The sequence below is a fragment of the Syzygium oleosum genome, unplaced genomic scaffold (genome assembly GCF_021117445.2).
Source record: "Syzygium oleosum isolate NSW1041296 unplaced genomic scaffold, Sole_v2.1 Sole_v2.22, whole genome shotgun sequence".
Classification (NCBI taxonomy): Eukaryota; Viridiplantae; Streptophyta; class Magnoliopsida; order Myrtales; family Myrtaceae; genus Syzygium; species Syzygium oleosum.
This window is the reverse complement of record NW_026607506.1, coordinates 5,572,458-5,584,831: the sequence shown is the minus strand read 5'-3', so window position 1 is coordinate 5,584,831 and position 12,374 is coordinate 5,572,458. Positions and strand designations below refer to the sequence as shown.

Sequence of the window (12,374 nt, the reverse complement as noted above, 5' to 3'; positions counted from 1 at the left end):
TCCATCCACTAAAGTCCCATTTCGAGTTTCACATTAGGAAGTAAAATGACATGTCGATATTGACAAAGGGTCACGGAAAAATTTAAATTAAAATATCATTTAGATCAGAAAAAAATCATATGCTTATCTACTTATCGGTATTTACAAGTTGCGAAAGGTTTAGGCATTACGAGTCTGAAAATAAAGTCGGATCAGGTGCATGGTGAAATTTCGATTAAGTAAAAAGTACAAGCCTACTCATGCTCGCTTTTAATATGGTGCAGAAAACTAGCAGGAATCTTACGTACCCCCACTCAAGATTCTGTAGAACTTCGTGTCCTGAACCCAGAAAACGACGCTGCTTCACACGTCGTTTTAGTGCTTCACCAAACGTTCAACACCTTAAATGAAGTTTCTGTTTTGCTCTTTTATTTCGGCTAGTGAGCGATTCTTCTACTGTTAACATAACCACCTGTTTTTCTGGTTGCATGGGAGGGTTGATGAACAATCTAAAACTGGGTATAAATAGCTTGTCGATTTACTTAATGACACAGAAGAGACAGAAAGCTATAATCCCCTCCTTTAATGATTCTTTGCTTAACGGTCCCTTTCATATCTCTTTTTCTTTTTCTCTTTCTTTTTTTGGTGTTGAAAAAGAGTGATGGGTGAAGAAGATGATCCGCGGTCCCCATTGCTTGAGAGCACTTCTTCAAATGGTGCATTGGAAACGCCTCTCAAAAGAACTGGTAAGTCACCCACTGGCTCCTTGGTTTTCATGTTCGTTTCTTGTGAAAGCTAACCTTGTCAACTAGAAAAGATGGGCTTCGGGATTCTTGGGAGGATTTCGTGTCATGTCCTTTTCTACTGCTTTCCGTTTCAATGTTTTTAGTGATCGTATTGATCAGAGAACATAATGAAGCAAATGCTTGGGCCAGTTGCACTTTGTAATCTGGGTCTGTGGTTGAGCAGAGGGAACTAGTAAGAACTTCAGAGTACTCCTTTTTTCTCGGTTGTAAACTTTGAAGTTGCAATTGAAATCTGGAATCCTGTGAAGTTGCATTTTTTGCCAACTTTTGAGTTTGCAAAATGTGAGCTTCAATGGTTATAGCTCCAACGCCCCAACCCAACTTAGTCTATCATATTACAGTTGTTCTGATAACTCCAAGCTCATCGATAGCCCCCCCAGTCAAAGAGAGATAATGAGGCACACCCATTATTAGCTCCTTACTGATTTCCATGTCGTTCTCGAGAAAGCTAACTTTTTCAGTGTTTTCGGTGGTTATAATGATCAGAGAACACAATGTTGCAAATGCTTGTACAAGTTGCATATTCTAATCTTGTTCTGTGGTTGACCAAAGTGAAACGTTCAGAAGTTGAAGTTGCACTAGAATTTTGGATTCCTGTGAAGTTGCAATTGCCAGCTTAGAGTTTGAAAAATATGAGCTTCAATGGTTATAGCTCTACTGCCCCGACTTAGTCTAGGATTTGCAGAACTTCACTAATTTCTCATGTTTTCTTAGTCAGTGGTTATCAAAGATGTCCCCATGTGAAGCATCAGGAAAGAGGACCACAAGCGAACCAAAATCTGATTCATATACAAATAATGAGGCCATCGGCTGATCTGATTTTGCGTAGTTTAGTGATCCATTATGAACAGTTTACGCCCTAACACTGTTAACAAGCCTGCACAATTCTTTATTATTGTTCTTTGAAGGGACACAATGGACTGCGGTAGCGCATATTATAACTGGAGTAATTGGGGCAGGAGTGCTTTCTCTTGCTTGGAGCACGGCTCAACTTGGTTGGGTTCTCGGTCCCGTTTGCATATTATGCTTCGCGGGCATCACCGTGATTTCCACATTTCTTTTGTGCGATTGCTACAAGTACCCGGACCCGGAATATGGAACCATCAGAAATCGATCTTACATGGAAGCTGTCAAGCTCTATTTAGGTCAGTACAGATTCCCAACATTCGAATGACAGTTGCTTGTAAAAGATGCCATGTGAAAGCATTCATGTTTCAAGGTGGATATCCACTGAACTTCTCATAATTCAATATTCCTGGCAAAATATGAAGAGAAGGAAAAAAGAATAAGGAAAGTATGAGAGCTTCACGTTATTTTAAAAGGAATGACAAAAACAGAGGCGATGGTTTTTCAGGGGAGAAGCAGCAATGGATATGTGGAGTGTTTGCGCACGAGAGCTTATACGGGTGCGGGATCGCTTATACGATAACAGCTGCTGCCAGTGTAAGGTGCTCATATTATCTTCGGACTCTCTTATTGATTTTTTCTTGTCCTTGTTCATCCAAGCACTAGCTTGGGGTTCTCTGAAAAATTTATTGCTTTGAACTAGGAAGATAGAAGGAGAAAAAGAAAAAGAAAATCGGAATCCTGGTGGAGTTTCTTAGCTACTCGTGTACTTTATCTGGCCCAACTTATGCTAACACAGAAATGGTAATTCTAAAATGAATTGGGGGAGAGTGGCCTCCGTTGTCCTGTAATAATCGCCTTTCTCTCAACCTAGTGTTGACTTATATTAGAAGTCTAAAACTTATTTTCTATTAAGAGGAGGTACAATAGTCATTGCAAATTGATGTGTATACTTGTAAAATCACCTGAGAGTAGGCAGATGGAAATGTTATCCAGTATCAGTTCCTGTCCGATTAATGTCAAGTTTGAAATTATAAATCAGAGGACCAACCTAGAGTATGTACTGAATTTGTAATCTATGCGACGTAAGGATGCATACTCAATTAGTTTCATGAACTTCTCCTAGGACCAAGTTTGAGCCGCTTGACAATTATCTTGTTTCCTGACAAAAGTCAACTACCGCTTAGGTAACTCATGAAGACTTGACTTGGTGCACTCCCTTTTGAATTCAAAATCAGTAAAGGACTTACAGCTTTCCAGTCTCCTATATGCTTTCTTTTGTTTATAAGTTAAGTTAGCAGTTAGTGTTTGTCAGGGACTTCGTGTACCATCATGAATCAATCTATTTTGCACTAATCCTGATATTTCAGGGGTTGGCTTGGGTAGAAAAGCATGTGGTTTTCTTGTTGTAGAAGTTTTAATTAGCCCCGCAACTTTGTCAAGTGTTTGTGATGATTATGTGTTTTTGATCCTTCATATATACTCAATTTCCAGAGCTATGCAGAAGCGTTACGTCAAATATTACATGTTTATTGTCCTTCATGCATTTTCAATTTCCACGACACTGTTAAGAGAAGCATGAGTTACATCTTCGTGCTTTAACATGTCTAGTTTTTTGGTGATTGACTTCAGAGTTTGGATTGATGATAATTGTTTCTTCCATTTCAATGGTGCAGGGCAATCCTGAAGTCAAACTGTTATCACCGGGAAGGTCATGATGCTCCGTGTGTTTACGGAGATAGTGTCTACATGCTTCTATTTGGTTTAGTTCAGATAGTAATGTCACAGATTCCAGATTTCCACAATATGGGTTGGCTTTCAGTTACTGCAGCAATCATGTCTCTCTCCTACTCCTCGATTGGGCTTGGACTCGGCTTGGCAAAAGTAATAGGTAGGTAAGGTGCTTTGTTTAAGAAATCATACTTGAAATCAAAACACGACCCAAGTTCTGGCAAAATAGCAGCTTCATGTTATACGTAAGCCCGGAATTTCCAATTTATAAAATTCAGTTACCATACATCAGTACACCACACCGTTTGACTGTGATTCACAATTGCTAACTTGCTTCCATGGCTACAGAAAACGGAACAATCAAGGGAACGATCACAGGAGTCTCAGCTTCGAGCATTTTTGACAAGTTATTATTAGCCTTTGAAGCACTTGGGGACATCGCCTTTGCGTACCCTTACTCTATTATCGTCTTCGAGATACAGGTACAGCTTCCTCTTCTAGCGCACAGGATCGAGTTATGTTCAGGAAGGTAGCCTAATGACTGAAGTAGAATGTGTGATGGTTCGTATTGAAGGACACCTTGAAGTCCCCTCCCCCAGAAAATCAGACGATGAAGAAGGCCTCGCTGTATGCGGTCATCATAACCACCATCTTTTACTTATGCTGCGGATGCTTTGGATATGCAGCATTCGGGGACAGCACCCCAGGCAATCTATTAACTGGATTCGGGTTCTACGAGCCGTACTGGCTTGTCGACCTTGCCAATGCTTGCATTGTGCTTCATTTGGTGGGAGGATATCAGGTACCTTAGAAGGATGGGTAACTAATAAAGTTCATGTCCAATTTCCCTATTAGCATAACGCTCTCGCATTTATAGCAAACATCACTTTTCTTTGATCAGATCTTCAGCCAGCCCGTTTTCGCGACAGTAGAGAGATGGTTCGCGTACAAATTCCCTGACAGTGGGTTCGTGAACCATTACTACTCGTGCAAGCTCCCCATGTTGCCGGCATTCCAGCTGAACCTCTGCAGGGTGGTCTTCAGGACGGCGTACGTGGCGTCCACCACCGCGCTCGCGATGCTCTTCCCTTACTTCAACTCGGTCCTGGGAGTGCTGGGGGCGCTCAACTTCTGGCCCCTGGGAATATACTTCCCTGTGGAGATGTACTTCAAGCAAAAGAAGGTCAGGGCATGGTCGAGGGAGTGGATTTTCTATAGGTCATTTAGCTGTTTTTGTCTGTTGATCACCATAGTGGGATTCATTGGGTCAGTTGGAGAACTGGTGATCGACGAACTCAGCTGAGAAAACTACACTTCAGCCTTGTAGTCCTCCAGCCTCATTTCTTCCTATTTATGTTTCTATATTTTCCCCTTTAATTTTTTTTGGAGATGTAATGAGGGATTTTGTCAGTTGCTCATACTACATTGATAAAATCAATAGGAGATTTTTCTCTGTCGTAGTTTCGAGGTACTACTCTTGGTTAGATTGTCAAGGAAACCCTCCAACACATCGGGAGATTTGACATTTGACCTAACGCAAAAAAGAAAAAAAACATATTATATGAGGAAAAAAAGTCAAAACAAAGTGAATCCCTTAATTTAACATTACGACATGCGATCATAATTAAATACGGCAACTCGTAAAAATGTTTTGCCTTATTACGACGTTCTCTTGTGAGGAAGTATGAAGTTTTCATTTTTTAAAAAGACGGTAATTTGACAAAATAAAAATTGCGATATATTATATGAGAATATAACTTGACCTTGATATAGAATTAGCATATTAAGATTCACGTTAACTGTACTCATGAAAATTATACTTGACTTAATTTTTATCTAGTGTTCATGCATTACTAATTTCTTTAAAGTCAAATTGACAAAGCGAATTATATAGTAATTGTATTCTTGTCAAAAGTGCATCAATCGATCTTATATTGACAATAAGATATGTAAAGTCATCCGTGTATTTCCAACCTTATAATGTAAAAATGGGTGATTTTTTTTCTCATGAAAAGTGGGTAATTAGCAACACCCATAATCTAAATTATCAATCTAAATTAATAAGATGTCTTACATATTAGAATGACTTTATTTAAAAGATTAAAACACGATACCCTCAATGCATATACTCATCTCGCTAACAGGGACAATAAGCATGTTTTAACGACAAATTGTCACAAACATCCACAATTTTCAGACAGAAGCGATGAATTCTTTACGTATCTATTATTTTCTATTTTTGGATGTCTTATTAAAAGATCATTCATGATACAAATTTATTAATCTTAGATGGAAGTTTAGCCGATATCTATTATTTACGTGGCTCCTCTCCCAAATTTCTACCATTGCAAAAGAAAAGGAGAAAAAAAGCTAATCATGATGCAGTTGCGTTTTTCTACCATCTAGCCGATATCTATTATCTTGCATGTAAAGTTGCTAAAATGCAAGTTCATAACTTACAAGTACTTCGACCAAAAAATTAAATAAATAACTTACAAGTTCTTTTCTAAAAAAAATTCTTTTTTCTTATTATATTGTTTGTATCCCTATATTGCGGCAGTATCTCCGGTGGGAGCACAAAGCGCTCATGGACTGAATTGTGAAGAATATGCAGGTGAAATGTGAGTCAGGTCCACTTGTCTGATGTTAGAAGCAAGAAATCAATGAAGAAAGAGAGGGAGGCTTGACTTCTCCGTTTCAATTATCTTTTGTCTAGATCATCACGCAAAGGCAGTGTTTCTCTCTTTCCTTTGTTGTTTTATTCTAGTGGGAGAGAGAGACAGACAGACAGACAGACAGGGACAGAGAGAGAGAGAGACAGAGATGGGTGAAGAAGATGATCAACAGTCACCACTGCTCAAAAGCATTTCTTCAGCTGGTGCATCACAAGAGCCTCCCAAAAGAACTGGTAAAAATCAAACACCACCCCATCATCACCTCCTTATCAGTTTAGGCTTTGTTGGAAAATCTGATTGCATTTCTTGAAACGTGTCTTGAGAAGACTTGGGCGGGCAATTGTCCTGGACCATAATCATGTCCTGTTTTTATGTCTTGTCTTCTTTGAATTGCTTGCATGCATCGAGAGGAGGCAGGTTTTTTTGTCTGTTTAGACAGTGGATTTCTCGTGATTAGATTGAAGAAGTAAAAGTTACTAAAGCCTGTTTCATGTTATGATAATTGTTCTGTGGTTGATCAAAGGGAGAATGTTTCTTTTCTCAGAGCCAGAACAACTTCTCTTTCTGTTTGCAAATTTCAGAGTTGGAACTTATAGACTATTATAGTCTTATGGACAGCAGGACTTGTGAGGATTGACCCCAAATTTAATATTCTGCATGTTTAATTGATGCGAAGTTGCAATTATACATGTGTATATCTGACATTCGCCAATCATGGTTCTTATAGTACAGTCCTGAATATCTGGAACTAGGAGCTCCATTCAAATGGTACAAATAATTGTTCTGCTTAGTGCTTAATGGTTGAGTTTTAAAGTACTTTTTGCGGTTGTAGAGATTGCAACGAAATCAAAGGGAGGGATTTTACTAAAAATGAAAATCCATGCAAATACTTTATGCTTTATGATGTTACTTTGTAAACGCCTAAAAGTCATTTCCGTATGAAGGGACACAATGGACTGCACTGGCGCATCTTATAGCGGCAGTGATCGGAGCCGGAGTGCTTTCTCTTGCATGGAGTGTGGCTCAACTAGGGTGGATTCTCGGTCCTGTGTGCATGATATGCTTCGCAGGAATTGCTGTTGTCTCTACCTTTCTTCTTTGCGACTGCTACCGGTACCCTGATCCAGAATACGGAACCACCAGAAACCGATCTTTCATGGAAGCTGTCAAACTCTACTTAGGTACTATCCATTTCCCCAAGTGAATCATTGATAGGCTAACAAGATGCAACAGTGAATCATTTCCCTATTGTGAATATTAACAGAATCTGTAAGTCATCATACATAGGCAGACAATTCTAGCTGTATGCTATGTAGCCTCAAGGACATAAAATATGTCTATGATGGCTCTTAAGAACAATTTATGCATGGAGTATATTTCTTTAATAAATCATGACAGCAGCATCAAATTCCTGGGGCTCTTGCCTCTTTGCATTAGGACAATTGTAACCTAGGGATGGAGTTTCAGGCTCTGTTTTGCACATGATGAAACATGCAAGATATTCATAATGGCAGGGTTAAGGAGAAAAAAATGGTAAGCCGTCTCGAACTTTCACACTGTGATGCTTGATCGCAAAAGGAACATTCCATTGCTTTAGCAAGAGACGACTATGACAGAGGCGGTAATATTTCAGGAGAGAAGCAGCAACGCATTTGCGGAGTATTCGCACAGGAAGTCTTATATGGGACCGGGATTGCTTATACCATAACAGCTGCAGCCAGTGTGAGGTGAATGCTCATACTATGAACCTTCAAACCCTTTCCAATGCTTTTTCTGTCATTCCTTATCCAATATGTGCTACCATTTACTTTTGAAACTGTAAAAATTCAGACTCAAAGACTAAGCTCTATTTGAAAATTCATGATCGGCTAGGGGGTAAAAAGGAGGAAACAGAAACAGAAGAATACTATTCTTCACGGAATTTCTTTACTACTTTTGTAGGCTAACTTTTGTCAAACATTTAAATGGTCCTCTGATGAGTTAGGGTAGAACTAGAACTCTGTGTTGTTAATTTGTAGTAGCCCTTTTCTTCACCTTTGTGGACTTGTTAGAAGAGTAAAGTTTCACTGGGATGACATATAACGGCTAACTTAGTATGTCTTTAATGGGCCTTCATGCATACTCGACTCCTAGACAATTGTTAAAGAGCACCATCAGGTGCATATTCCTGCATTAACATGTCTTCTATAACCCTATTTACTATGACTCTGGAAACTGGTTGATTCTAGGTTGACGAAGATCTTTTATTGATGTAGGGCAATCCTAAGATCGAATTGTTACCATCGAGGAGGGTACAATGCTCCATCCCAGTATGGAGATAGTTTCCATATGCTCCTATTTGGTGTAGTTGAGATACTATTGTCACAGATTCCAGATTTCCATAGTATCGGATGGCTCTCAGTTATCGCGGCTGCCATGTCCTTCTCCTACGCTTTTATTGGGTCCGGACTTAGCTTTCTAAAAGTAATAGGTATAATCATGAGAGAACCCAAATGTGATTATCAGAAAAAAGGAAATGTGTCCTCAGTTTAAAAACGCTTCAAGCTTTTAGCTTGTTGCTAGAATGTGTGAAAAGTTCGGATTGACTCGCTTTAGTTGCTGCAGAAAATGGAACCGTTAAGGGAACTATCACGGGAGTCCCAGCTCGGAGTAATCTCGAGAAGTTATGGTTAGCCTTTGAAGCACTTGCCGACGTTGCTTTTGCCTGTCCTTTTACCATTATTGTTCTTGAGATACAGGTAGACTCTATCGCAACCGTACAGGATCGGCTTTTGAGTAACGGTGTTTTACCAGCTTCGCGACTACTGTAGACAGTTGAAATATGGTCAGTCAAAATGCAGGACACCTTGAAGTCCCCGCCTCCAGAAAACCAGACGATGAAGGCAGCCTCCTTGAAAGGGATTGTCATCACCACCTTCTTTTACCTCTGCTGTGGATGCTTTGGATACGCAGCGTTCGGTGATAGTACACCAGGCAATCTACTCACTGGATTTGAATCCTTCGAGCCATACTGGCTTGTCGACCTTGCTAATGCTTGCATTGTGCTTCATTTGGTGGGAGCGTATCAGGTACTATAGAAGGATGTACAAGTAATCTTTTATCTCCTAATGCTTTTGTTCACCTGTAAGTATCGTGCTAATGCATTTAAAAATTAGTCTTGCTGCGAAAAACTTTTCACTAGCTCAAGAGCACAAATGTTTTCGTGCATGTCTGAGTTTTTTTTTTTTTTTGGTCGAATGCATGTCTGAGTTGACACACTGCCTTTTCTATGAACATATTCATGTCGTAAATGATAGCTTCCGCACTTTCCTTTAGCAAAATACTAGTTGTCTTAACTAGATAATTTCAAGCTGTAGTTCCTTTTTGTTGTTTCAGCTCTGTACCTCGCCACGGATTTTTCTCATAAATAAAGGTCACGAGACATGCGACCACCTACGATAACATTGTTTTCATGGAGCTTCTTTTTTCCTTCATCAGATCTTTAGTCAGCCCGTTTTCGCGACAGCAGAGAGATGGTTCGCATTTCGATTCCCTGACAGTGGATTTCTGAACAATTACATCTCATTCAAGATTCCCTTGTTCCGCACATTCCAATTGAACCCTTTCCGAGTGGTGTTCCGGACAACGTACGTTGTATCTACGACCGCGCTAGCAATGTCCTTCCCTTACTTCAATTCGGTGTTGGGAGTGCTGGGGGCATTGAACTTTTGGCCTCTGGCAGCATATTTCCCTGTGGAAATGTACTTGAAGCAAAAGAAGATTAGGGCATGGTCAAGGGAATGGATTTGCTATAGGACATATAGCTGTCTTTGTCTGTTGGTCACACTTGTGGGATTAATTGGGTCGCTTGAAGAACTGGTTGGTGCAAGGTTAGATGAGAAAATAATGTAAATGCGGTTGCATATGATGGACAAGCAGAACATAATCAAAAGAGGCACTTCTTTATTAGCGAGAGATTTCTTTTATAATCTTTTATTTAATCTTTCCTCTTTTTTTATCCTTTTCGGTGATGTCATGTGATAAAGTTTTGGAAGTTGCTCATAGTACATTATTCTTCGGGAAAAATCCAAATCAGGGCTTGAAGAATCCTCATTTTCTCAAGTGGATCTCATTTCAATTGAGGGCTTAGTGCTTAATTTTTTCAAATAAGAGTCTGAGATAGACTTTGTCTCAATTAAAAATTTGAAGCGGTTATGTCAGTCTCAAAAAAGGACTTGACTTCATCAACTGATCAAGGGTATTTTCGTCATTTATTTTTTTATTTTCTATATTTTTTTCTTTCCCTAACAATAGGCTAAAATTAAATAAAAAAAGAAAACACAGAAAAAAAAACAGGCGGCAGGGCTAGGGTCAACCCTCTCGTCCATGGCCGACGCCCCATCATGGATGACGAGCGCTTGGCCCTCTCCCGAGTTCCGGCGAGGGTCACCGGCCATCGCCGACGCCCCACCAACAATAGGTGGCAGCCACAGGCAAGAGGACTGGTTTTTTTATAATTTTCGCCTTTTTTTTTCTTTTTTATGAAAAAAAAAAGAAAGAAAATAAAAAAAATAAAGGAGAAAATTCCATTGACCAATCGGTGATGACATGCCCTTTTTTGAAACTGACGTGGCCACTTCGAACTCTTAATTGAAATAAGGTTCACTTCACGCTCTTATTTGAAAAAATGAAAGCACTTCATGCCCTTAATTGAAACAAGATCCACTTTAGGCGCTTATTTAAGAAAATGAAGACACTTCATACTCTTATTTGAAGTTTTCCCTTAAAAAAATGAAACATTGGCAATTATAAAATATTTTCTCAATAATGGAGCATAACGGTGATATCCCTTTTGAACACGAGAATAACGCAGAAACACACACTAGATGGCCCTAGGATCAAGTTTTGACACTTTGGGTCGATGATCACGAATAAAACAGACTCAACAAAAAATACGAAATGATAAGACAAACAGTGACTTATTTGGAAACAAAGTAGAAAATGGAATATCACCTCGCAAAACAGAATAAGGCATGCTATCTAATAGCATGCAATCACGACAGCATCAGACCAAAAAGTTTTGGAGACCTTCATCTCAAACAGCATGGATCTAGTAACTTCTAATAAATGTCTATTCTTCCTTTTAGCAACACCATTATGTTGTGATATATCAAGAACGAAGATTCATGGATCATACCATGTTGAGTCATATAATAAGAAAAAGGTGCAGAAAAGTACTCCTTAGCGTTATCAAAATGCAACACTTTACCATGCACACCAAACTGAGTATGAATTTCAGATTTAAATGCACGAAATATAGAAAACAATTCCAAACGATTTTTCATTAGATATAACCAAGTGACTCTGGAATAATCATCAACAAAAGTAACAAAATATCTAAAATCCAAATTGGAAACCACATGAGACAAACCCAAAATATATTAATGAACTAACAAAAAAGGAGACGCCGCTCGTTTAATGACTCGAGGCGAGTAACTAGTCTGATGTAATTTGCCAAGTTGACATGACTCACACTCTAAATTAGAAAGGGACTAAAAACTAGAATCTAACTTATGAAGACAGTATAGAGGAAGGATGACCAAGACGACAATGGATCTGATGTAGGGAAGCTGTTGACATCTGATTTTTAGCTCATTTTTTTCATATTTTCAAAAATCTTAAAATTAGGATTAGGAACCTTGGCCAAGCCTAAAAACCTATTTCTAAACCAAAAATATTTTTTTATCATTTTTCTTCATTTTTCTTTAATTTCTTTTAGTCAAAATGAGTGAAAAAATCAAGAAAAATAGCAAATGGAATCAGAAAATTCCATAAAAATAGTCATTAGTCTTATTTTAAATCCAATTTCATTAATGCATCATCAATTTTGAAAAATCTCAATCAAGTATCTATTTTTTTTTCCAAAATTGGGCAAAATCAAACCCAAATTGAACCAAAAATGCAATTAAATATTTTCTAGTCATTTTTAAGTCATAGTGTCTTCACAATAAATGATTCTGGAACCTTGAATTACATAATGGTCGGTCCAATTGCATAATTTGTCATTGAAATAAAAAATCCCCAAAATTCAATTGAAAATTCAGAATTTTGAGCCCAAATTGGGAATTGTGTCCAATTCAAAATTGTCGAACCATGAGACTATCATTTCTAGGGTTAATCTGATGTGGGTAATTCAATTTTGACACCAATTTTATCTTATCAGGTCATTAAGACATCAAATTGAATAAAACCCTAATAACCCGAATATAAAAAGTTCGAAAATCCTGGACATGATTTTATAAAAAATTGGGGAAAATTACATATTTAGGTTCAAAATGTGGTAAGGAATTCAATTTTG

General features: G+C 38.5%; 2 protein-coding genes across 3 annotated transcripts; both read left to right on the top strand.

Moving 5' to 3' along the window:
- Window positions 1–447: 447 nt before the first annotated feature.
- Window positions 448–4,815, top strand: LOC115669880 (probable amino acid permease 7). Its single transcript, XM_030591035.2, has 7 exons — window positions 448–725; window positions 1,694–1,930; window positions 2,140–2,233; window positions 3,308–3,522; window positions 3,711–3,844; window positions 3,937–4,164; window positions 4,264–4,815. Exons 1-7 carry the CDS (start codon window positions 641–643, stop codon window positions 4,663–4,665), a joined length of 1,395 nt encoding a protein of 464 aa, XP_030446895.1. The 5' UTR covers window positions 448–640; the 3' UTR covers window positions 4,666–4,815.
- Window positions 4,816–5,927: 1,112 nt separating this feature from the next.
- On the top strand, window positions 5,928–9,989 carry LOC130134346 (probable amino acid permease 7). 2 transcript variants are annotated; one of them, XM_056321185.1, is made up of 7 exons: window positions 5,928–6,270; window positions 6,982–7,218; window positions 7,671–7,764; window positions 8,293–8,507; window positions 8,642–8,775; window positions 8,878–9,105; window positions 9,413–9,551. In XM_056321185.1, the coding sequence occupies exons 1-7, from the start codon at window positions 6,186–6,188 to the stop codon at window positions 9,476–9,478; spliced, it is 1,059 nt and encodes a 352-aa protein (XP_056177160.1). In that variant the 5' UTR covers window positions 5,928–6,185; the 3' UTR covers window positions 9,479–9,551. The 2 variants fall into 2 exon arrangements, with proteins under 2 accessions (XP_056177160.1, XP_030446891.1); XM_030591031.2 differs by having other exon boundaries at window positions 5,929–6,270; window positions 9,515–9,989.
- Window positions 9,990–12,374: the final 2,385 nt, after the last annotated feature.